The sequence below is a fragment of the Rhincodon typus genome, chromosome 8 (genome assembly GCF_021869965.1).
Source record: "Rhincodon typus isolate 14 chromosome 8, sRhiTyp1.1, whole genome shotgun sequence".
In the NCBI taxonomy this organism is placed as follows: Eukaryota; Metazoa; Chordata; class Chondrichthyes; order Orectolobiformes; family Rhincodontidae; genus Rhincodon; species Rhincodon typus.
The window spans coordinates 62,306,734-62,334,622 of NC_063339.1; the positions used below are offsets into that span (position 1 = coordinate 62,306,734).

The 27,889-nt window shown below is 38.7% G+C and overlaps 1 protein-coding gene across 2 annotated transcripts in view; it reads right to left on the bottom strand.

Annotated features, from left to right (window-relative positions):
* LOC109911862 (formin-like) overlaps positions 1 to 27,889 on the bottom strand; it is a 368,530-nt gene that overhangs the window by 63,594 nt on the left and 277,047 nt on the right. For both annotated transcript variants that reach the window (XM_048600301.1, XM_048600300.1), the window contains one exon: positions 15,215 to 15,266. In XM_048600301.1, coding sequence (XP_048456258.1) covers positions 15,215 to 15,266 — 52 coding nt within the window. The remainder of the gene's footprint in view (positions 1 to 15,214; positions 15,267 to 27,889) is intronic.

The following is a 27,889-nucleotide window of genomic DNA, read 5'->3' on the forward strand; positions in this document are numbered from 1 at the left end:
CTGCATCTTTGCACAAGTTGGGGAGCAGATTCACCCCGCCAAGGACATGGTACAACACAGATGGAGGGGACCAGGGAGCTTGCAGAGAAAACAAGGTGTAGAGCTGGATGAACACAGCAGGCCAAGCAGCATCAGAGGAGCAGGAAGGCTGACGTTTCGGGCCTAGACCCTTCTTCAGAACCCTTTTTCTGAAGAAGGGTCTAGGCCCGAAACGTCAGCCTTCCTGCTCCTCTGATGCTGCTTGGCCTGCTGTGTTCATCCAGCTCTACACCTCGTTATCTCAGATTCTCCAGCATCTGCAGTTCCTACTATCTCTGGAACAGCTTGCAGAGAAACCTTGTTTTCTTTAAGAACAGAATACACCCATCTTGCCATAATGACACAAATTCATCAACCTATGTTCACCAAAAGTCTTTTGCTTCCCTGCACATGCTGGTGGTTTGTGACCGCAGCAAGAAGTTGCAACAGGTACCTGCATGATACCCTGGAAGCTGCCCAACTCTTTTATTCTGAGGAATTCACAGCATTTTGCAGCTTCAGCATTTGCAAACACCAACACAGGACTGTGATTAGCTTCTGGGAGACTAGGAAGTGGGCGATAACCTTTTAGATTGCTGCAAACAGAGCCCTTGAGACCACATCAATAGCCAAATAAAGCTGTCTCTTGGCATCCTGAAGAAATACATTCAATTTATGGACAGTGTTGAAGTATTCACATGCCTGAGTCCCCAGGATTGTAGTTATATGCTCTGTGTTTGACAATTTGTAGGTGCTAAAGTGGTCAGCTTCCTTCCCAAATGTAGAACATAGGAGGAGTAGGATGAAGTGAGGAAGATGAAGTGCAGTGGGAGGAGGCAGTAGCAGTCCAGGATGAAGGGTCTTACAGGGAGGACGAGGAGGAGGAGGAGGAGGAGGAAAACAGCAGCAAAGGGGCTGAAAGATAGGGCTATGTACCCGTGGCAGATTCATTGCAGGAGCAAGGTCACCAGAGACACTGTACATAACGTCATAACTTACCTGAGTCAGTTCCTGGTTAACATCTTTCACATAATAAACTTTTAAATAGGAACCAAACTTCTTTAGGGAGATGCTCATTTGTAGAAAGAGAGAAAACCAACAGTACAAACTGAAAGTCAATGCCATCAACATATCTGAAACCATGACCAAAAAAGGCCCTTTGCCTCAACATGGTGCATAATCACATCTTAAAATTTTTCATAACCGGAACTCTGCACAAATATGCTACAGGCTGTCAATTAGCAAGAGAAAATATCACCTTGTGCCTAGTCAAACAATTCCCACTATTCTGAGAGTACCAGTAGGAAGTATGACTTCTTACCCATGATTGTCAAATATAATTGCATGTACCAAAAGGAATGTAGCAAATACACATTGCGCAAGATGATTTCAAGTGTAGTTTTAGAACAATTGCTTTTACCTTCATGTGTGACATGTGCAATATGCAATACCACCAAAAACCTCAGCTCCCTATGACCCCACAGCCTCTACTACCAAGAAGATAAAAGCTTCAAATATATTGGAGAAACCACACAAGGATGCTTATGGAACATTGCATGCAGGAAATACATTTAAGTCACTGTGAAGCAATCATATGCCGAAGACTGCTTTCAACACAGCAATCATGCTTGATGTGAACCTGAGACAAGTCTGATAAATGATTGTCATTTAAAGATAATCATTGATAAACAGGAAACTTTGCGAAGAGCATGTCAATCTGCAATTTAATATTTAATATTTAATTTAAGAAGATCTCTGATTACAACCTCAAACCTGCATCCTGTCTACATCTTACAGCCTTTCAACCCCTTGCTCAATAAGAATTTATCCACTTGAGCCTTAAAAATATTCAAAGTATTCAAAAATACTCTGCTTTTATCACTGCTTCAGGAAGAGAGTTCCAAAGGCTCACAACCCTCTGAGAATTGTTTTTACCTCAGTTGTTTTAGATGGGTGAACCCTGATTTTAAAACAGCGAACATGAATAGTGGTTCTATATTCTCCAGTCTACATCTATCCCGTTAACTCCCCTCAAGATCTTCAATGTTTCAATCAAATCAACTCTTATCCTTCTAAAATTCAGTCAATGCAAGGCTTGGTCCAACTTTCCATTGTAAGAAAACCTCCTATCGCTGGTATTAGTCGAGTAAACTTTCTCTGAACTACCTCAAACTCATTTACATTGTTCTTTGTTCAATACAGCGCATAGTGCTCCAGATTCAGAAGTTCTGATGGGAGATTTACCATTCTGATGCTTAACCAGAATTAAATGAATACAAATGAACAATCACTGGAATTTTTATTATTTTAAATTTCCATGGCTTTGAAACCAAACCAAAATACCTTTTAAACGATTTCTCATCAGAATGCTTGATACATAAATAGAAAGCAGCTTTAATTAACTGAGTAAAACCTTAATCAATAAGAAAGAAACAAAACACTAGACAGACTGTTAAGTTGAAATATCAAGTTAACGAGAATTATAGATTATTGAAACTAATAATACACATAGCAGGATTTAACCAAAAAAAACTCATCAGCAACACTGTTATGGGAGGCAAATCAATTCTTTCACGAATCCTACTCAAAACTTGCTTGCATTATCTTCACATTAAGTTATGCACCTTTTACAATTCAATGCATTTCTTCCATGAATATTTTTATACTTGTTCATACTTCTGCTGAGATGGATATCACATGTAAGTTCTTGCCCATTTTTTTCTGTCTCACAATATTCCTTGAATTTTTCTTTGGATTATTTGTTCCTAAAATGTAGCAACTTTCTTTTAACTGAACAATTCACCATTTGGAATATGCTTCAAATACTTCAACTACTGGTCAAAGCTCGATTCTTCCTTAGAAAAGAACAACTCAAGAAAAATCTTTGATCTTTTGGAAGCAGAGCAATGAAATAAATTTGAGCTTTGCTGTTTCAAGATGTGACCTAACATTTTTCATGTATGACATGAAAGCTACAAGAATGCCTTTAAACTAATAATGCTCAAATTCTCACAATGGAAATTTATGTTCTCAATAACCCCAAGTTCATTCGGCTGTACAACTAAAGTACACCTGCATGCCATATAGAGGTGAACATCATAAATGTGGAAAATGTAATGACCCATAAAATTCTGATATATTTAGAAGCCACTGAAAAATAACAAATTGCAATTGCATGTTAGCAGAAAAAGGTCATTTAGATCTGGATGTTCATTCAGAAACTATGTGCATGTAACAAACAAGATCAAAGAATGCTTAGTCAAGGTCGAGCCTGTGTAAAATACAAATTTGTCATGAATGAATACCAGTAGCTATCACTATGACAATGATATACCATGCACTTTGATATCACACATATTGTTTATGCCTCTCTTATTAACAGAAAAACCCTATAAATCATCCTCTCTATAACATCATACTCAATACTATTGAGATTGCATAACCCACGTTGACAACTTTATAAAAAGGGTTTTATTGCAGTAAAATACAATTTAATTGATGTCACATGGACACTTTGGAATTTGCCAAGTGCACTATGCTATGAGCAATGCATATAACGTAGAGTTGCCCATTCTTTATTCCTGTAAGATTTAACTCATGTTGCTACTAAAAATAATTTTAAGTAATGTTTCTGGTAGTTCATTCCATTGTAAAAGATGACAAGTGAGTGAGGTAAATTGGAAGGTGTGTCAAGGGAAACATAGTGGAAATTCGAGTGAAAAGTTATATATCAGTCTTGCTAAGAGCTGAAGAACTGTTATTGCCTGCCAGAAAAAGTACTTGAGTGGGTATTATAGTATCAGTTATGATGCTGGAAGGGATTCTTATAACGGATAATGAACATATCACTGCGTGGTCTTACACTAATGGTACAGCAACATTCTTGGCATTTGGATACAGACAAGTAAAATATAAAATAATTAAATAGACATTTGGGAGCTTTGCAATGTCATAGCAAGATCTCTTTCCAATAAAAAAAATTACTGGACAATTTGCAAGTCAGAAATAGGAGAGCCAATGTATTGCAGATATAATCCAAAAGGGGAGATTGAACATGAACCAAAAATGGCAGCAAGAATGAATAACTTCAGTGAGAATACTTTTACTAAGAATAGTTACTAAGAAAACTACTAAGAATAATTTTAAGCTAGACTAATATACCCTGACATAGTAAAAAAGAGATAACTGTTGACTTTGAGTAAAACCATGGCAAGTGACCATATTCCAACTATTAAAATGACATGCTAAACTCCACAGTTAAATGCGGTATTGAGAATATATAATGTGTATGCAACATTCAGCAACCGTATGCTTTGCTTTAATTGAGACAATGAAATTTTACTCTTTCCGTAAGTGTTGTCATTTTTTAAAAGATTTAACATGCAGTATTAAAATATCACAGCTATAACGATTGTGTTGTGAGTTTTCCCCTGTCATAGTTAAATCCTTGTGCATATATTATGGCCACAAATTAAAGCAACCCTGGATAGTCTTGGATATTGGGCTTATAACCTTGTTTCAGAAATAAAATGTAACGGTCAAATTCTAAGTAATACATGGTGAGTGGCAGAATTCACCACGATGTTCTCTAAAATTAGAAGCTACAACTTAAGAAGTAATATTTATGGTTATTTCCATCATGTCCATGTCATTCAATGTAATCCAGACTGTGGGTTCATAAGGCTCTTAAATATGCTGCTGTTGGCATTCTTTGATGGATAGGCCTTGATTCTCATTGCTGTGGTATTGTGGCAGGTATAACTTCAGCTTGTGACCTGAGATCACTGTAATCTCACCTTTTCTGCTTGATCATGGGTCAGATGTTATGAAGGTGGACACTTGTGAGATTGCCACCACAAGAGGGAGCTTGTTACTGCTGAAGGTGAAAAATGTTCTCACATGACCACTTCTGCAGCACTGGTAAAGGTTATGAGGGGCATTAAAAGGGCAGAGTGGTGGAAAAAATGCAGAAAAGAAAGAATTTTTAGTCTTCATCAAAATCTATAGCTTGTGGAAGTACATGCTGGAAGGTGATTGGGAGATAAAGGGAGGATAGTGTAGTGTGTATGTTTTTGGATGCAAGATTGGTGTGGCTCTAATAGGATTACCATTCACATAAAGAAAGGCTTTATCAAAGCCTCTTCTGCCTTAGCTCAAACTTTCACCAGGAGATCCCAGGCAACAATGGTGAAGAAGAATGATCATAAAAATATCTCTGACTGCTGCCCACCTGTGAGCAGAGTATCGAAAGATATGCAGCAAAGAAAGACTGTGCATCTAGTTAGATACTTTTGAAATGTTTAGTCACTGTGTAATGTAGCAATGTCGACAAGTTCTTCAGCTGGATGGTGTGGTGAGGACCAAGGGTCACATTTACAATTTATCTAAGTGCAGATTGATGTGTGTCAGGTTGTGGGGTTTATTATCTGGTGTGGGGCAATCTTGCCTTTTCAGTGACTTGAAACATTAACTCTAGCTCTCGCCATAGATGCTGCCTGACCTGGTGAATTTTCCCAGCATTTTCTTTCTTATTTCAGATTTTCTGCATCTGCTGCATTTTACCTGTGGCTTATCTCTCTCTTGTTCCAACATCTTCAATTCCTCCACCATAAAAAGCATAAAGGGAATATCTACTGTTGAGGAGCCTTCACGGTGTGTGAACAAAGACAAAATATCCCATTAATTCACACTTCCATTAGCAGTCAGGACTAAGTCCTACACACAATGCCAAATTACCAACAAATTGATCATTCCTCAAACTGTTACCAATCTTCAGACTCAGAAATTCCTTGCTTCTACTAGTCTTACCTGGTCCAAAAGGAACACTGCCTATTTTCCATTCTAAATTGCCTCAAACATATAATAAAACCAGAAAACTTTGAACACTGTCAATGACTCTCATTGAAATACTGCTTATTCCAATTCATTAGATGACTTGGTGAGTGGACAGACAAACCAAATTGTATTTGGATATCCAGAGGGTTCAATTTTGAGCTGGAAAATTGATGTAAATAGCATCTGCTTAATTTTTCTGTCAACGTAAATAAAACAAATTTACACAGAGAAATATAGACCTAAAGAGACAGTAGTGGTTCTGCTGGGACTATACTTACTTTCAAAGTGTGTAGAAGGTGCAAAATTTGGAAATATAGTAATGAACACAAAGGATAGCAACAGACTTTATAAATGTCCCAAATACCATCCATGCATTTATGAGCCTATTTACCATGAGAATGAAGTTCTTCTAAATAAGCAATTACAACATTTTAAACTTTTTTGATATCTTGAATAGAGTAATGCAGACGTGAAGACAGAAAAAATGGAAACTAATGGCATATAAAATCAGAAAGATACATTTTGTTGACTTAGTAATGATCTTTATGGTACAAGAAGAACACTTTAAAGGTGTTAACATTTGACATTAGAATCCAAATTCCCCTCCACTCTACCCAGTCCCAATCTATAATCTTGGAAACTGGACTTGGCCAAAAATCAAATACTGTTATAGCCGAGACACAGATTTGGCAGGGTACAACTAAACATCAATGTGATCAAAGCAACTAGAGAGAGCATTTAATTGCCAGACCACAATTCAAACCTGAAGGGAAGAAAAAAAGATGCTGCCACCAATTTGTTGCCATTATAGTTTAGCTGGGATAACAGTTGATTTCAGGATTATCTACACTGCCAAACTAGAACTTTTACTGAGATAGGAACAAGGAAAATAATATAATGGTGAAGATAAAGATTTGCAAACAGAAGGCATATTTAGCATCCATTTACAAACAAAATACATTGATTTAAAATTCCTTTTTACTTTCTATTTTATGCACTTTGGAAGGATTGAAAGTTATATTTGAAAGTTATATTAGGTTCAGAGAATGGAAACAATTGGAGTTGGAATAACAGTAACAGTAATACAGAATAGTGTAACTTGTCATTTGAATGCAAACGCTAGCGTACTAGCTATCAGCCAGGTTGGCGTATCCTGTGATTCCACAGTACCAGCTATTAGCCAGGGTAGTGTATCGTATTTCTGGTCTTGCTAGGTGTGATTCTGAACCTCAATGGTCACAATTCAGATTCAGAAATCAAATTAGCCACAATGCGCAGAGGAGGAATTCCAGGAGTGTACATGGGATGGTTTTCTTGACCAATATGTGGAGGTACCAACTAGAGAACAGGCCATTTTAGACTGAGCGCTGTGTAATGAGAAGGGAATTATTGCCAATCTAGCTGTGTATGACTCCTTGGGGAAGAGTGACCATAACATGATGGAATTTTTCATCAAGTTGGAGAGTGAAGTTGTTGATGCGGAGACTAGGGTGCTGAACCTTAATAAATTAAACTGCAAGGATATGAGGTGTGAGTTGGCCTTGATAGATTGGGGAGAGTTACTTAAAGGGATGTCACTGGATAGACAATGGCAAACATTCAAGGAACACATGGGGGAATGGCAACAACAGTTTATTCCTGTCTGTCACAAAAGAAAAATGGATAGAGGAACAATCCATGGCTTACAAAGGAAATAAGAGACAGTATCCAATCCAAGGAAGAAGTATACAGATTGGCCAAGAAAAATAATAAATATGAGGATTGGGAGCAGTTTAGAATTCAGCAAAAAAGGACCAATGGATTGATTAAGTAGGGGAAAATAGAGTATGATAGTAAGCTTACAGGGAACATAAGGACTGACGCTAAGAATTTCTATAGGTATGTGAAGAGAAAGAGATTGGTAAAGACAAATGCAGGTCCCCTATATAGAGAAATGGGGGAATGTATGACAGGGGACAAAGAAGTGGCTGAGGAACTAGCTACATACTTTGGTTCTATCTACACAAAACAGGACACAAATCAGATACAAGAACTGTTGGAGGATGCAAGATTTAGTGAGAGGGAAGAGCTGAGGGAGATCAATATTAGTAGAGAAATGCTGCTGGGAAAATTGTTGGGATTGAAGGCCGATAAATCCCCAAGGCCTGATCATCTGCATCCCAGAAAATTTAAGGAAGTAGCTCTGGAGATAGTGGATGCATTGGTGGTCATCTTCCAGGTTTCTATAGACTCTGCAACAGTCCCTGCAGGTTGGAGGGTGGCTGATGTCACTCCAATATTCAAAAAGGGAGGTAGAGAGAAAACAGGGAATTACAGACCAGTGAACCTAACATCAGTAGTGGGGATAATTTTTGAATTCATTGTCAAGGATTTTATAACAGAGAATTTAGTAAGTAGTGGCAGGATCAGACAGAGTCAGCATGTATTTATGAAGGGGAAATCATGCTTGACAAATCTGTTGGAATTCTATGAAGATGTAACCAGTAGAGTTGACAAGGGGGAGCCAGTTGATGTAGTGTATTTGGACTTTCAGAAAGCGTTTGGCAAAGTCCCACATAAGAGATTAATGTGCAAGATTAAAGCATATGGAATTGGGGGAAGTGTACTGAGATGGATAGAAGACTGGTTGGTAGACAGAAAACAAAGAGTAGGAATTAATGAGTCTTTTTTTTCAAATTGGCAGGCAGTAGCTAGTGGGGTGCCACAGGGATCGGTGCTGGGACCCCAACTATTCACAATATATTTTATGATTTAAATGCAACATCTAAAAGTTTGCAGATGATACCAAGTTGAGTTGAGCTGAACTGTGACGAGGATGCAGAAAACCTTCAGCATGATCTCGACAGGTTGGGTGAGCGGGCAAATCAATGGCAGGTGCAATTTACTTTGGATAAATGTGAGGTTATTCACTTCAGAAGCCAAAACAAGAAGACAAATTACTACCTGAATGACTGTAAATTGGGAGGGGGGAGTGTGCAGCGGGACCTGGGTGTCCTTGTGCACCAGTCACTGAAGGTAAGCATACAGGTGCAGCAGGCGGTAAAGAAGAAAATGGTATGTTGGCCTTCATTGTGAGAGGTTTTGAGTACAGGAGCAGGGATATGTTGGCGCAGTTATACAGGGCCTTGGTGAGACCAAACCAGAAATATTGTGTGCAGTTTTGGTAACCTTTTCTGATGAAGGATGCGCTTGCTCTCAAGGGAGTGCAGCGAAGATTTATCAGTCTGATTCCAGGGATGGCAGGTCTGACCTATGAGGAGAGATTGACTAGGTTGGGATTGCTTTCGCTAGAGTTCAGACAAATGAGGGGGGATCTCACAGAGACTTATAAAATTCTATCAGGACTGGACAGGGTAGATGCAGGGAGGATGTTCCCGTTGGTGGGTGTGTCCAGAACCAGGGGTCACAGTGAGAGGATTTGGGGTAGGACGATTTAGGACAGAGATGAGGAGACATTTCTTCACCCAAAGAATGGTGAGTCTGTGGAATTCATTACCACGGGAAGTAGTTGATGCCGAAACATTGAATGTATTCAAGAGGCGACTAGATATTGCACTTGGGGCGAATGGGATCAAAGGTTATAGGGAGGAAGCAGGATTAGGCTATTGAGTTGGACGATCAGCCATGATCATGAAGAATGGCAGAGCTGGCTTGACGGAGCAGGGCCAAATGGTCTCCTCCTGCTCCTATCTTCTATGTTTCTGTGTTGGCACCACTAGTTACAGCATCTGCATTGTTGTGATATTCCTGCTAGATTTGTGCTCTTATGTGATCTGTTTAGCCCTACTTTGAACATAATTTAGCATTCTAAGCATGCAATTTAAATTTCCAAGTGTGAATACTACTTCAGTATTCAACAAAAAGAATTGTCAACTGAAACTGATTGAATCTATCCATTCAATAATTATCCTATCTGATGTTTAGAGTGTAAATTGGCAGGTATTCAACTGGACAGTATTGTTAGAAAATTCAAGTGAATTACTGTTTACAATTCAGTTATCAATTCAAGCACACAGACGTCACTAACGCTAAAACTTTGGAGAGATTGTACACCATAAATAAAATTGGATTGCTTGATTGGCCATTTGTTTTACAATTTAGGTTCAGCATCCATTGAAGTCTGCCATTGTAGTCGATAAGGTTGAAAATAAATTCTTGTCAGAGAAAATCATAGCTGAATCTTGATTTCAAGGAAGCATTCCAAACTTAGCCTTCATTAAGGTAACAATACAAAGTATTGCTCAGTGGTTTCATGTTAAATTTGATTGTGAGCTGATGTGGGGCATTTCAGGGTTTGTTTGTTTTCCCTTTTCTCTTCTCAGATCAATGTTGACTTCAAGATGTAATGAATCAAAATGCTATGGATTACACTGTGAAGTATTTGGAACTAGAACTGGATTGGTCAATGGCAAAGCTCTGTAAATCAATAAGACACCAGTCTTAGGTTTTCACAGACCTAGATGTATGAGCTCTTGAAGAAGTTTGCAGCAGAAAGCAAATCTCTCTCTCAGTATGTAAGAGACAAACCTTAAAGTAACACTTACTAAAAGTACTCTCTTTCAGTGAATTAGTTCTGAACTGAGCCCTGAAGACGGGTCACTGGACTTGAAACGTTAACTCTGCTTTCTCTCCACCTACTGATCCATCAATTTCGGTTATTGTTCCAGATTTCCAGTATCCGTAGTTGATTATTGTATTTTAGTGTTTAACTTTAGCGTTAGGGTGGCATGGTGACTCAGTGGTTAGCACTGTTGCCTCACAGCGCTAGGGACTTGCGTTCAATTCCAGCCTCAGACGACTGTCTGTGTGGAATCTAAACATTCTCCCTGTGTTTGCTTGGATTTCCTCCAAAGATGTGTAGGTTTGGTGCACTGGCCATGCTAATCTGCCACAGTGTCCAGGGATGTGCAAGCTAGGTGTGTTAGTCATGGAAAATGCAGGATCACAGGGAGCGGGTGGGAGGGGGTGCTTTTTGGAGGGTTATGTGAACCGAATGGGCTGAATGGGCTTCCGCAGTGTAGGGATTGTATGAACTCACTACTACATCTCTTCCATATATGCTCACCTTGAAGAAGTTCTGCTCCGCTCTCTGACAGGATTTCCGTTCTAATCTTTTTTCTTGTTTACCATCATTACTTTCATTGTCACTCCTAGTGTTTGACAAGGTATTTGCCAAAACTTGTTTCTACAGCCACAATTCTGAAGTAGGGTCATTGGACTTGAAACATTAACTCTGTTTTCTCTCCAGAGATCTGTTTCAGATTTCCAGCATTGACAGTTCTTTGTTTTATTTTAATGTTTCTCATCTACATCTGAAATTTGGTCACAAGGTCTTCCATAATTCTGGAACTGCCAGCAATTTGATTTTGTTGACAGGGAATCAAAGAAATTGTTAGAAGTTGCCCCATTCTGTTTTCTGAATCTGTACCCTTGGCTATTTCTTATTTGCCTTTTCTCCCTCCAAACCCACAATATCACCATAGAGCTGTGTTGACATGCCTTGTCTGTGTATGAATGTGAGTTTTTGGGATTGAAGGGATATAGTTTAATTCTGTACAGAAGCTTAGTGGATAGCAAGTTTCAGCACTTGTTTGAAGAATAAGTTTATTTTTAATAAATGAGTGAAGTGTGTTAATTGAAGAAACCTGGCAAAAGTTTCTTTTGTCCTAGGCAACAGGAGTAAAGAGAAACAAATTCACAATTTTGGTGATCAAATAAGACATTTAGACTTTTGGTATGGTTTGCGGAGCAGTGGGGCTTGATTGCTAATGCACTTCTCCTCTCAGAATCGTAACAAAAGCTTCCAGTTTCCTGTTTTAGTGAAGACAGCTTATACTTTATACGACAATTGCCTCTGTGAACTGCTCTTACAAAAATCCTGACTCAAGTCCACTCCTACTCCTTTTAAAAATGGCAAATATTATATTCAGGGAATTACAATTTTTAGCCACTTCTACCATTTTCGTCATGACAAAGAGGTTCTCTGGCAAAGTGAAAGTCTAGACCCTAGTGTCTAGGTGATGCCAAGAATTAGTTTGGGGTAACTAATGATACTTAGAGTCATAGAGTCATACAGTATGAAAACAGACCCTTCGGTCCAACCAGTCCATGCCGACCATAATCTCAAACTAAACTAATCCCACCTGCCCGTGCTTGGCCCATATCCTTCCAAACATTTCTTCTTCATGTACTTACCTAAATGTTTTTTAAACATTGTAACTGTATCTGCATCCACCACTTCTTCCGGAAGTTCATTTCACACATCAACCACTCTCAGTCTAAAAAAGTTGCCTCTCATGTCTTTTTTAAATCTTTCTCCTCTCACCTTAAAAATATGCCTCCTAGTCTTGAGATCCCTACCCTAGGGAAAAGACACAACATGCATTCGCCTTATCTATACCACTGATGATTTTGTAAACCTCTATAAGGTCACTTCTCAAACTCTTACACTGGTGAAAAAAAGCTCCCAACCTATCCAGCCTCTCCCTATAACTCAAACCCTCCATTCCTGGCAACATTCTTGTAATCTCTTCTGAACCCTCTCCAGCTAAATAATATCCTTCCCATCACAGGGAGACCAAAAGTGGACACAGTACTCTAGAAGAGGTCTCACAAACATCCTGTAAAACATCAACACAACATAACGTACCAACTCCCATACTCAAAGGTCTGAGCAATGAAGACAAGCATGCTAAACACCTTTTTAAAAGAGAGACAAACTTGAAAGAATTATATACCTGAACCCTAGGTCTCTCTGTTCTACAAAACTACCCAAGGCCTACTTTTAATTGTATAAGTATTGCCTTTGTTTTACCAAAATGCAATATCTCGCATTTATCCGAACTAAACTCCATCTGCCACTCTTCAGCCCATTGACCCAACTGATCAAGATCCCTTTGTAATCTTAGATAACTTTCTTCACTGTCCACTATAACACCAATCTTGATGTCATCTGCAAACTTACTAACATGCTTTCTATATTGTCATCTAAATCATTAACATAAATGACAAACAAAAGTGGACCCGGTACCGATCCCTGTGCAACACTGCTGGTCACAGGCCTCCACCGTAATTCTGTGTCCTGCCATTAAGCTATCTAATTGGCAACTCACCCTGAATCCAATGTGATCTAACTTTATTAATTAGTCTACCAAGTGGAACTTTGTCAAAGGCTTTACTAAAGTCCAAGTAAACAATGTCTAATGTTCTGCCTTCATCAATCTTCTTGGTTACTTCCTCAAAAACTCAATCAAGTTTGTGAGACACGATTTCCCTCACACTAAACCATGCTAAAATAACTTGAAGCTTCTACCTTGAATGTTACTGTGTTGATTATTTGTTTTTGAAAATCGTTAACTTACAAGTCATTTTTAACCAGAATGATTTTGAACTATTTCAGTGTTAAGCATGGTAACACATCTTTTTAAATCTATTCCATAGTGCAATAGAAGTCACAGCAGGTAAATAAATATGAACAAATGTTGCCTTAAAAAATTGTGTGAGAAACTAGTAATTGCTCAAATCTGAATACAGCATAATAATATAATTGTACATACAAGGTCTCAATGCTTGTTTTAGGCCTGTGCTCAGGATATACCGACAGTGTGTTACACCTCATTGAGGGTACTGCTCTGGAAGGCAAGCTTTGTTATTCCTGGAGTCATCACAAGAGTTAAAGATTTCATAGAAGAACACAATATTCCCCAGTTTACTTGTCTTTTAGACCCAGGTTGACCGAATACATGGATCAGATTTTTATACTTAACAATGATGACTATTTATTACAAATAAATAGGGTCTAACTATAGATAAACCATATGAACCATTGATATGTAACTCTACTCATTAAAGCGCTAGCTCCTTTATAGACTTCTGCTTTATACTCACATATAGGCTGACACAGATAGGAAAAAGAGACATGTGTGGACGGATACAGCCAAAAACTGGGAAGACCGTTCATGGTCCCTTTCCATAGATTTGCGCTGGTCAGAATAATGGTGCCTCTCAATCCTCCTTCTCCAGAAGTTGTTTGTAGAAGGCACAGGGTAACTGGTTCCAACTTATAAAGGTCTTTGACTTATCAATAAAAAGTCACAACCTACAGCAACCAGAAAGGGAAAATAAACTGGGCATCTTCATGCTTTTTACTGTAAAGCAAAAACAGTTCCTTCTTCTCCAGAACTCTGATGGTTTCTGCCAAAAGATTCATATTCGCATGTTGCTCAGCTACCTGAAAACCAATTGTACTAATGTTGGAAGGCAGAAAGACTTTGTCATTGATAACTAATCACTAGTTCACAGACCAATCAATTACCTTTTTGCCTGCTAAATGTCCTTCCATACACAACCCAACTCCAATTTATCCTCAAACTTGGCTCTAATTTGCCTGCAAACCAGTACAGCTGTGTAAACAGCACTTACATTGAGTACAGGTTACTTTGCTTTTAAAAAGTGCAGCAACCATTAAAACAGTTCTTTTCTATTTCAGTCCACAAACAAAAATATAAAAAGCTAAAAATATATAGTTCTTACAAGTGCCGGATCCTACATGGTGTCCGATCTGTTTCTGTCACTATTCAATTGCACACTCAATGTTAAATATTTGATATATTTTGTTTAATCTTCTGAGAATCATGTACACAACAGGAACTGCTTGGTTATATGGAGTTAAGTATAATATACTTTATCATTCTCACCAATGGGTCAGAAATTTTTGAAGCCTGAATAATTACATGCAAATTTACAGTCTTCCTTCGTACTGAAAGAACAAAATTATTCATGCAGAAAGTACCACAACTGAAGTAAACCATAACACTGAAACACTGAACTTCTGTTGTAATATTGTGCGATGCTGATAGAACCTGCTGGAAGATTGCAGATACTCTATTTGACCCAGGTAAATCTAAAAGTGGGCTTGTACCTTCCCACGCCAGTAAGATGCTTTCTAGTGACCCCTGTTAATTTGGAGTGGTTAGCACTGGAGAATATCGATGTAACATAACTAATTGGTCTCTGACACGAACCACGTGCTCATTTCAATCTGGTTTCCATCAGAGCTGGATCCATGCCAGATTCATGTAAAACTGCAGCATTTTTGCTTTAGACATAGAAAGGGTAATTTTTCACAAATAATCAAATGTGCAAATGCTTTTCAACATTGATCATGGTTTCCACTTACTGAATATGCTTGAGATTATACTTTATAATGCGATCATATACTGAGAAAATTTGAAAAAAAATCTTACACGCGTACAATGATGAAACATCTAATAAAATGTGAAGTACCCGGCATTTTATCTTTCAGCTAAAACAGTCTTACAGCAACATGCTCGATAATTAGCTGAGATTGTAAATATGATACCTTTTCTGTGATTCCTCAAGATGTGCTTCTTCTACCTTAAGATCGTTTTTTGCTAGGAATAAAACAAAAACAGGTGTTACTATGCAACTGCAAAAACAAATACCTTACTGTCATAGTGACAGTGCCATAAAGATGCAGCTTTATTAAAGTTTTATTCTTGAGTTAGGGCTGTAGTGTGTTTTGTACTTTTGAGACAATAAATTGGGAAATAAAACAGGGATCTATTAATTAGCAGCAATAATGCCAAAAGACATGAAGTAACCATTAAGACATCATACATAAACATTAGCTAGATAGCTAGAACCAGCATCAATGACATTATAAGATGAAGATTATTTGACATTAAAAAGCAGATTTCAAGGCAGATGTCAATGCTCAGATAACTTGTTGTCCACCACTCCAACTTTGCTCTTGAGGTTTACTGCATCAACTGGAAACCTTGACCAGATCATTTCTTAAAATCACACTCAGGAAGTTATACCATACGGTTTACCATACAGTTATTATTCAGTGGCTTCAAATTTTTTAAACAGCATTTGCATGGCTGTGATGCTTGAACTAAACAGTGGTGCTTTAACAAAAGATTTATTTCATAAGATTACAAAATTGTCACAGTGCCGAAAGAAGCCATTTGGCCCATTGTGTTTGCACTGGCCTTCTGAGTGTTTTAACAGAGTGCCCTTTTCCCGTAACCCTGTACATTGTCTCCATTTAAATAAACATCCAATAGCGTCTTGATTGCGTCAGTTAAACCTGCCTCCATTACACTTTCAGGCACTCACTCCAGACCTTAACTGTTTGCTGTGTGAAAAAGTTTTATCTCACCTAACATTTACTTTCTTGCAAAGCACATTAAAACGGTGTCCTGTGGTTCTCAATCCTTTAACCAGTGGAAACAGTTTCTCGCCATCTACTCATGATTTTGAAAACTTCAATAAAATCTCCTCGTCGCCTTACTCTCCAAGGAAAACAGTCCCAACCTCTGTAATCTTTCCTCATTACTGAAGAGTTTCATGAACGTCAGCTGGAATATTGTGTACAGTTCTGGGCGCCACACTGTTGGAGGGATGTGAGAGCATGGAGACAGTGTAGCAGAGGTTCTTACATAAGTTGTCAAATATAAGTTCATCATAACCTCCCTGTTCTTGTGTGCTATGCCACAATTAATAAAGCCTAGAATACTGTATGCTTTATTTATGACTCTCAACTTGTAATGCCACCTTTTACGACTTATTTGTGTGTACACCCCGGTTTCTCTGCTCCTCAAAATACTTTATTTTATATTATCTTTCCATGTTCCTTGTACGAAAATGCACCACCTCATGCTTGTCCACATTGAACTTCATCTACTGCTTATCTGTTCACTCCACAAACTTTCCAAAGTCCTTTGAAATTTCTACACTGTGCTGCATACAGTTTTAAATTCTCCCAAGATTTGTGCCATCCACAAACTTTGACATCGTGCCCAGATACATCAGGAAAAGTAAGGGTGTTAATACCAACCCCAAGGGAACTCCACTACAAACCTGCTTCCATCCCAAAAAATACCCATTAACCATTAGTCTCTGTTGCTATTACTCAAAAATTTTACTGTTGCACCATCCCTTTTAATTCATGCCCTGTTCTTTCCTTGAAATCCTGATGTCTGGCACTGTATCAAATGCCTTTTTGAAATTCTTGGACATCGCATCAACAGCCATTCCCTCATCAACCTTCTTCATTACCTCTCTAAAGAACTCCAGCAATTTAATTTGAAATAATTTTCCTTAACAAATCCATGTTGACTCTTCCGAATTCACCCACATTTTTCCATGTAAGTGTTAATTCTATCCTGAATAATTGATTCCAGAAGACTTCCCACCTCTGAAGTTAAACTGTCTGGTAGGTAATTTCTGGGCCTATATTAGCAACATCTTAAATGCACAGGAGAAATGCACTATTTCTCTATCACAGAAAGAAGGCCACAAAAGCAACGGTACTCTGGTGATAAGGTAACTGAAGCACTGGCAGCAATGCTCTGCCATGGTTAGCAGTCATAGATATATTAATAAGGTTTTAGCCCCGTAATATGTTCTCAGCAGTTTAGCAGCACAGAATGTGCTCAGGTCTTTAGAGCAAATAATACGTTTTTCCAGGATCTACTCCAGTTTACGCTTCATGTAATCCAGTTATGCTGATAATGCTGCCCTGATGCCTGAGGAAATTAAAGGCCATGATAATTATCCTCATAATTATCTACAATGTTTTGGTAATGTCAGTTAATGTAAAACCACAGGGAGGTTAGTGATGGTGCTATATTAGAGAAGATTGAAATGCTCAAGGAAAGCTGAGGAAGATTACAACAATTAAACTACTTACAAACCAGTAATGAGGGAGTTTGATATATTACTGTTTGATAGAAAGGGTCACATTAAACTGTTAAATGAGGCAGTCTTTCCAATAAAAAATGCAAATGCAAGTCTGTAATAGTTTAAGTCTTTAATTTTCATTTAGGCAGTGACATTTATAGAATTGAATCAAATTAATGAATGGTTGAATTTCTACTCTTTCCCATAGTGTGGAGATGCTGGTATTGGATTGGGGTGGACAAAGTCAAAAGTCACATGATACCAGGTTATCCTCCAATGGATTTTATTTAAAATTACAAGCTTTCGAAGTGCTGCTCCTTCATCAGGTGAACCCTTTGTTAAGGTATAAATTACCTTGTAATATTGTAAAATAAATATTGAGCTTTAACTTCATTCCTGGATGAACATCTAAGAAAATAAACCTGGGTAAGTGCAGTAAAGAACTTTTACTCTACTTTTAAATTAATCAGATCTAAAACTGGTTACTCTATTCCATTATCATTTCCTTCTAGGCATTTGTAGGTTGGGGTGGGTCCAGAGTCTTTGGTGGTTTGGCAGTGCCACCATTGGAAAAATCAATAGCCCCATCTATCAATTTTTTAAAAAAAATTTGGTGCAAGAGCTTTGATCTCACCCTTGCTTAATGGCAGCACACTTGCAACTAAGAAACATAAAGGTAAAGTCACCATGGGACTGCTCTGTCATTAGAGAGAGATGACTGGTGATGGTTTAACCTGAGGGTAACCACATCTCAGGTTGGGGGTGGGGGTAAGGTTGTCAAAGAGATTCCTTCGTGGTAACCTCAACTGGTGTGGAAATTGAATGCATGTTGTTGGCATCACTGCATTGCAGACCAGGTGTCCAGCCAACTCAGCTAACCAACCCTACCTTAGCTAAGAATAAATGAAAATCCCTGCACTCTAGACAGGATCTTCAACTTAGTACCGGGAGACTGTTTTTGAGGACATTTTTCAAGATTATGATTCTACGTTCCCCGAGCAAGCTGACCGTATCCAGTTTTACCTCACCATCAGCTCATCCAACACTTCCAATGCTTCTAACAGAAAGGGAGCCTGTTGACGGAATCTACTTGGATTTTCAGAAGGCATTTGAAAAGGTTAATACACAAAGCAGGAGCTCATACTATAATGGGTAACACACTAGCATGGATGGCTGGCTGAAAACAGAGACTTTTCATGAACAGGTCATTTTCAGATTGACAGTATGTGACAAGTGGGGTCCCGCAAGCATCTCTGCTGGGCCCTCAACATTTTGCAATTTATATCAAAAACTTAGATGAGAGAATGAAGGCATAGTGACTAAATATGGAGATGACATGAGGACATATAGTAAAGTGTGTTGTGAAAATGATCAGACACAAACCAATAACAAACAGATTAAGTTTATGGGTAAAAAATCTGTCAGATGGAGTATAATGTGGGAAAATGTGAAGTTGTTCACTTTAACATTACAAATACAAAAGCAGAGTATTACTTAGTGGAGAATGACTACATGATTTCAGGGTGTAGAGCGAGATAGGAGTTCTTGCACATGAGTCACAAAAGGTTGGTATGCAGGTCAATTGTGTAATCAGGAAGGCTAATTGAATGCTAGAGAATTTACAAGAGTAGGAGGCACATTTTTAAGGTGAGAGGAGAAAGATTTAAAAAAGACATAAGAAGCAAAGCTTTTATACAGAGGGTGGTTCACGTGTGGAATGAACTTCCTGGGAAGTGGTGGGTGTGGGTGCAATTGAAATATTTAGAAGTCATTTGGATAGATATATGAATAGGAAAGATTTGAAGGGATATGGGCCAGGAGCAGGCAGGTGAGACTGGTTTAGTTTGGATTATGTTCAACATGGACCAGTTGGACTGAAAGGTCTGTTTCTGTGCTGTATGACTGTATGACTCTAAGAGGAATTGGACGTGTAAGGATCAAAAACAGAAATTGCTCGAGCAACTCAGCAGATCTGGCAGCATGTGTGGACAGAAAGCATAGTCAATGTTTCGGGTCCTGTACTCTTCTTCAGAACTTTTTGTAATACATAAAAGTGAGGATGTTACGCTTTGGTTACACATAGCATTTGTGAGACCACATTCTTGAATACTGTGTACAGTTCTGGTCTCCTTATTTAAGGATGTAAATGCATTGGAGGTTGTTCAGAGGATGGTTATTAGATTGATACTTGGAATGAATGAGTTGAATAATGAGGAAAGATAGGGCAGGTTGGGCTTTCTTTTACCAGATTCCAGAAAAGTGAAGTGTTATTTGATTGAAGTTTTCTATGATCCTGAATGGTCTTGACAATGTGGAGAGGAAATAATATTTGTTGTTGTGGGTGAGTTCAGATCTAGGCGATATTACTTTTGGGGTTACTATTATATGACAGAGATGAGGGAATATATTTTCTCTCAGAATGTTGTGTGCTTTGGAATTCCATGCGTCAGCAGGCAGTGAAGACTAATTGAATAGGTTTAAGGTAGATGCAGATAGATTAATGTTAGGCCAGGCTATCAAAGATCATGGCGGGTAGATTGAAATGTGGAATTTGAAGCACAAATCGAACAGCCATGATCTTACAGAATGGCAAAGCAGTCTTATATGAGTTCATCATAAACACCCTACCTCTTGTATTCTGTGCCACATTTAATAAAGCCTAGAATACTATAAGCTGTATCTACAACTCTCAACCTGTCCTGCCACCTTTTATAATTTATTTATATATACACCCAGACTTCTTTGTTCCTGAAAAATACTTTATTTTGTATTGTCTCTCCGTGCTCTTTGTACCAAAGTGCATCACCTCATACTTGTCTACATTGAACTTCATCTACCACATGTCTACTTACTCCACAAACATTCCAACGTCATTATAAAGTTCAATCTCATCCTTCACAGAATTTTAAATTCTCCCAAGTTTTGTGCCATCCACAAACTTTGACATTGTGCCCATATATATCAAGAAAAGTAAGGGTATTAATACCAACCCCAAGGGAACTCTGCTACAAACCTGCTTCCATCCCAAAAACATTAACTATTAGTCTCTGTTTCCCATTACTCAACAGTTTTGTACTGTTGCTACCATCCCTTTTAATCCACGCTCTATACTTTCCTTAAAGGTCTGATGCCTGGCACTGTATCAAATGCCTTTTTGAAATTCTTGTATATCACATCAACAGCCTTTCCCTCATCAACCTTCTTTACTACCTCTCCAAAGAACTCGAGCAACTAGTTTGACATAATTTTCCTTAACAAATTCATGCTGACTCTTCCGAATCCACCTACATTTTTCCCATGTAACGAGTAATTCTATCCTGAATAAGTGATTCTTGAAGACTTCCCACCTCTGAAGTTAAACTAAATGGGTATGTAATTGCTTGAAAGGCCATGGCCTACTTCTGCTCCTAACTGTCTTTATGTAACTTGTCACATTGTTTATCCAATATCCTGCTTCAAATAAGCAAGCATTTCTCAGCTCAACATCGGGACCACTGAAACCACTGCATGTGGTTCCTTCCACAAACTTTGTTCTTTATCCATAAACTTCAGCCCTCTTTCTGGCAACTGGCACAGGTTGAACTACAAGGCTAGCAAACATGACATCCTTTACCTCTGTATCATCATCTCAGCATGTTTACTGCTGAAACCATCTTCCATGCTTTATTTACCTCCGGACTCAACTAGCCTGACTTTCATCTTGCATCCTTTCCTAAGCCATCCAAAATTCTTAGCAAGTCCCATTCACCCTCACCTCTGAGTCATAGCTTGACAACAGATCAATTAAAAAAAAAATCCTTGTTTTAAATGCCTCCAATAGTCTTAAAGTTCTGTGCTTGGTTTTTAATTCAGGATCAGAAACTAATGGCTGAATTACTTACTTCTGTTATATATTTTGTGTCTCAGATCGATGCAAAAATATCATCTGTGTATGTGTTTGTGTGTGTTTCTACAGTTTGTTACTTTTCTCTAAGTCCACACCAATCTTCACCAAGCATACGCAATCAAGCACAGTAAGCATAGGTCAGTATTCAAACACAGAAGAATTAAACGTTACATTAGGACCTGACTCCACGATGCAATCCTCAACTGGGCCTGTGGTGAGGATGGGTTCAGTAGCCAATTAGTGACAAAGGAGGTGATTGCCATGACAGGCCGTATTGACGATCGCAGAGCATGGCCATGCCTCATGGTGCAGAGATGTGGTTAAATAGCAAACTGAAAGTTACTGCACAAAATCTTACACAAAAATTTCCAGGGCAATTGCTTTTCCTCATTAAAAAAGTATCATTGCTGTCCTTAGTGAACCCAACAACTGTGCAATAACATGCTCCAGATTGTTTGGATTCAGTGACCTCATTTTGAAGATCACATTTTGGCCCTCCAAAGCTTATTAACTACCTCCTCAAGGAGGTAATGAGCAGTTCACTAGAGACAAGTATGATCTCAGCTCCCTTCACGACCTTGTTCTCACATTGAAAATAGCAGCTCATCCGAAAAGTTTAGGATATTAATATGTGCCATTCATGAACACTACTTTCAGAGTGAGCCTGCTCCTGTTTTTGTCCCCCATGAGAACTGAAATCCCAGCCCATATGCCTGTAACCTCCACTAATCACAGTTTGTTTCGGGATATCTGCATTCCTCTAATTCTGACCTCTGATGAATATCAATTTTCAATGCTGTATCATTTATTGCTATGCTTTCAACTGACCAGTTCCTAAAGTCTGGGACCCCCCTCTCTAAAATTCACTTCTCTCTTTCTTTAATATATTCCTTGATACCTAGCTTTTTCACCAAACATTTGCTCTCCTGGCCCAATACCTCCATGTATGACTTTGGATCAAATTATGTTTGATAACACTCCTGTGAAGCACAGTAGAAAGTTTCACAATGGGTGCTACATGAATGCAAGCATTGTTGTTTTTATGATTTGCCTATGCAGGCCTTTGCCAAAGCTGCTGATTCTGTCATTTTGGGAATTTCTAACACTTCTCTTTTGTAGCTGAAGCAGCAGACCCAATTTAGCACTTTCCTTGTAAATTAAGTCAGATCCTCTGTTGGTGGTGCCAATTCTACTGGGACTGTGCTTACAATAATGAAGCTGACCTGCTGTCTGCACTGAGGGTGGACCAGAATTCCAGGTTTGACAGAAGTCTGGGGCCTCGCCCCCAAGGACCATAATCCAGCCACTAAGTATGAGCAAGGCCACAAGCAAACCACTATTACACTCAATAAAACATTACGGCATTCAAAAATAAAATATGAAACATAACTTAATAGAGCAATAGAAACGCTTTTGAGAACGATCTTCCGATACAACTATGCTGTTATTCTTATACAACTTCAACAGGACGTCACAGAGTAGTGGTCAGGAGTGTCCTCTTTGTGTTTGCCATTTGTGTTGATTTCCCTCTAGAAGTGATGAAAATGTTGAACGTCACCCAAACACAGACTGCTGGGTTCAAACACCTTGCAAGTGAAGACAATACTTCAGCTAAGATTTAATGCATGCTGGAAACATTAAATACGGTGAAGGTCTTTTACGTTTCTCAGGAAAGACAAGGCAGAAGACAGCAATCTGAAAATCAAATGACCAGAAAACCTATGTCATCTAACGCAGGGTAAATGTTTGCACAGAGCAAGGTGATTCTTTTTTTCGAAAAGATATTTCCTGTTATTTTCAGCTAAGTCAAAGAGGCCACCAGCCATGTTAAGGCCTGCTGCAGTCGATCTCTGCACCCTCCAGGCAGACTCCCTGGGAGAAGTTGCCAATAAAATATTAATGAGCCTGAGAAGGTCAGCAGACCAACCTTCTGATGAGCAGAATTCACACCTTGATGCCTTGCTGGTGAGCAGAACACAGAACTGTTACATGTTGCCAGCATTGCAGTCCATAATACAGAGCTGTTTGGTGATTAAAACTCAGAATTGTTGGCAATGTTTTTCCTGGAACAGTTGTTTGCAATGTATTGAAATGATTTGGGACTGGCAGACTTCAGCATTCTCTCTATGTTCAGTTGGAAATCAACGCAGCAGGGAAACATAACAAAGCCTGTAAAAAGTAGCGCATATACATAATTTGAAGAGACGGCCTCAATGTTCCACATTCATTTCATAGCTGTCATATCATCTTCCAAAATGATATATGAATTTAATGTAGTTTTATTTTATTCCGTTCAACTGATTTCTTCTGTTTGAGCTATATGTTCCTTTTTTTCTAAAGTTTTTCTCTCTCACTTGAAGACAGTACATTATTTTGATACAGCTGATGATAAGCCTTGACAAGTCAGATCCCAGAGCAAAACCTAGCCTGATTTAAGTTATAGTTTTGCCATTGTGATTACTCACAAAAAATATCTGCAATGTCCTTTAACAAAATAACTATTATTAGATAAAAGTATAAACATGGCTACATTCATTCAGGACTGTTCAGAAAGATCTGAGCATATTTAGCAAAAAGATTAAACATTGCTGTCCACAATATCCCTTACAGATACTCAACCTAATGCAGTATCACTCCTAACTTTTTTTAATTTCTTATTTAACTGGCTGTTTTGAGTTTTGAGGCTTAGACTGCTTTCCAGAACTAATGGCTTAAACCTCTTTTCAGTTCTGACATCTTGAAAATGTCTACATTAAATCAAAAGCTTGGAGGCTTCACAAACTAACCTCTTCTTCTGTTAATGCAAAACTGTTCTTCTATATGAAATCTGATTCTCCTGAACTAAAGAACATAAGAACAGGAGCAGAAGTAGGCCGTTTGGCCCTTCGAGCCCACTCCGCCATTCAATAAGATCATGGCTGATCTTTTCGTGGCCTCAGTTCCACTTATTGCTCTCTCACCATTACCCTAATTCCTTTACTGTTCAAAAGATTATCTATCTTAGATTTAAAAACATTCAGTGAGGAAGCTTCAACTGTTTCATTGGGCAGGGAATTCCAGAGATTCATAAACCTTTGGGTGAAGAATTTCCTCCTCAATTCAGTCCTAAATCTGCTCTTCCTAATTTTGAGGTTGCGCCCTTTTGTTCTAGTTTCACCCACAAGTGGAAACATCCTCCCTGTTTCTATCTTACCTATTCCTTTCATAATTTTATATGTTTCTATTAAGTCCCTCCCCCATTCTTATAAATTCCGATGAATATAATCCCAGTCTACTCCGTCTTTCCTCATAAATCAACCTTCCCAACTCTGGAATCAACCTAGTGACTCTCCTTTGCACCCCCTCCACTGCCAGTACATCCTTTCTCAGGTAACAAGACCAAAACTGCACGCAGTACTCCAGGTGTAGATTCACCAGCACCTTGTATAGCTGCAACATAATCTCCCTGTTTTTAAACTCAATCCGTCTAGCAATGAAGAACAATATTCTATTTGCCTTCTTAATTACCTGTTGCATCTGCAAACCAACCTTCTGCAATTCATGCACAAGGACACTCTTGTGCAAGGTTCCTCTGCACAGCAGCATGCTGAAATTTTTTAACGTTCAAATAATTGTCCTTTTTACTGTTATTCCTATCAAAATGGATGACTTCACATTTATCAACATTGTACTCTATCTGCCAGACCTTTGTCCATTCACTCAAACTATCTATATCCCTCTGCAAACATTCAGAGTCCTCTGCACACTTTGCTCTGCTACTCATCTTAGTGTCATCCACAGATTCTGACATACTACACATAGTCCCCAACTCCAAATTGTCTATGTAAATTATAAACAATTGTGGTCCCAACACTGATCCCTGAGGCACACCACTAGTCATTGATTGCCAACCAGAAAAGCACTAATTTATCCCCACTCTTTGCTTCCTGCTAGTTAACCAATCCTCAATTCATACTAATACATTGCCTGTAACGCCATGTATCTTCATCTTATGCAGGCAGTCTTTTGTACATCACCTTGTCGAATGCTTTTTGGAAATCTAGACACACCACATCTACTGGATCCCCGTCGTCCACTGCACTCAATGTTTTCATAGAATTCCAGTAAATTAGTTAAACATGACCTGCCCTTCATGAACCCATGCTGCGTCTGCTCAATGAGACAATTTCTATCAGATGTCTTGCTATTTCTTCCTTGGTGATAGATTCAAGCATTTTCCCCACTACAGAAGTTAAACTAACTGGCCTATAATCCCCCATCTTCTGTCTACCTCCTTTTTCAAACAGCGATGTCACATTTACTGTCTTCCAATCTGCTGGAACTACCCCAGAGTCCAGTGAATTTTTGAAAACTGCCACAAGTGTGCTTGCTTTTTCTCTCGCCATCTCTTTTAGTACCCTGGGATGCATTCCATCAGGGTCTTTAGCTCCATTAGCTTGCCCAACACTACTTCTTTCATGATAATGATCATTTCTAGGTCCTCATCTGCTATAGCCTCCTTGTCATCAGTCCTTGGCATGTTATTCGTGTCCTCCACTGTGAAGACCAAAACAAAATATCTGTTCAATGCCTTGGCTATTTCCTCATTTCCTGTTAATAAATCCCCCTTCTCATCCTCTAAAGGACCAATGTTTACCTTAGCCACTCTTTTCCTTTCATATATTTGTAGCAACTTTTGTTGTCTGTCTTTATATTCTGAGCTAGTTTACTCTCATAGTCTATCTTACTTTTCTTTATAGCTTTTTTTGTGACTTTCTGTTGACCTTTAAAACTTCAAAGTTTTCCCAGTCTTCTATTTTCCCACTGGTCTTTGCCACTTTGTATGCCTTATCTTTCAGTTTGATAGCTTCCCTTATTCCCTTCGACATCCATGGCTGATTACCTCTTTTTCTACAGTCCTTTCTGTTCGCTGGTATAGACTTATTCTGCGCACTCTGAAAAATTGCTTTGAGAGTCCTCCACTGTTCCTCAACTGTCCCACCATAAAGTATTTGCTTTCAGTCTACTTTAGCCAACTCCTCCCTCATCCTATTGTAGTCTCCTCTGTTTAAGCACAGGACCCTGCCAATGGATTTTATCTGGGATAGTAGGAACTGCAGATGCTGGAGAATCTGCGATAATAAGGTGTAGAGCTGGATGAACACAGCAGGCCAAGCAGCATCAGAGGAGCAGGAAGGCTGACGTTTCGGGCCTGGACCCTTCTTCAGAAATTTCTGAAGAAGGGTCCAGGCTGAAACGTCAGCTTTCCTGCTCCTCTGATGCTGCTGGGCCTGCTGTATTCATCCAGCTCTACACCTTGTTATCTATAATGGATTTTATCTTCTCACTTTCCATTTGTATTCTAAATTCAGAATATCATTATTGCTCCTTCGAAGACGATCCCCAACTATGAGGTCATTAATTACTCCTGTCTCATCGCACAGGAGCAGGTCTAGGATAGCTACAGACACTTTAAAATTAAATTCCCAAGGGATGATAGTATATTATACACCTTTATCACAACATCAACAAATTTCTGTCATTTTACAGTTATAGACAAAAGTTTTGTATAGTCATACACTATCATCTTTTGGTTCCTAGAGATCAATAGAACACTGATGGAATGCAATGGTTGACTAATATTCCAAAATAATCTTCAGGGGGTTAGGGGTTAATGGCCATCTACATACAAAGTGTGTGTCCCTGAAATCCAGACAGAAAAGCTAATTCAAGCAGCTGAACTGATCAGCACTAAAGTACACTAACTTAGCAGCTGTCACCTGTGAGATGTACTTATCGTAGAAATCATCTCCAGATAGTTAGAAATTAGTTCGAAAGTGTGAAAACACACTCTCAGAACACATTCAGTGAACAGAAGCATTTCACTTAATTGAGGAAATAAATGATACATCTCCGTATTTGAAGACTCTCTTAAACCCCAACAGGACATGATAAAAATGAACATGCATCAGTTCCCACTGACTTTTTTATAAATCATTCACAGGACATGGGCATCACTAGCTAGGCAGCATTTATTGCCCATCCCTAATTGCCCTGAGGGCAGTTTAAGATTCAATCACATTGGTGTGGGTCTGGAGTCACATGTAGGCCAGACCATGTAAGGATGGCAGTTTCTTTCCCTGAAGAACATTAGTGAACCTGGTGGGTTTTTCCAACAATCAGCAATGGTTTTGTGGTCATTATTAGATTCTTAATTCTACTGAGTTCAAATTCCACCATCTGCCATAGTGGGATTTGAATCCAGGTCCCCAGAACATTACTTGCATTAACAGTCCATTGCCTCCCTGGTGAGTCTGAAAAATCTGTGGGCACTGAATTAAAGTCAGAATCCTGGACTAAAGCAGCAACTGATGACCACTGAAAATATTTTAATGGCTAACCTGCCTGTCCCAAGAAGTTTCCCATATTGTCAAGGACGTTCTCATGTGAAAGGTGGACGTT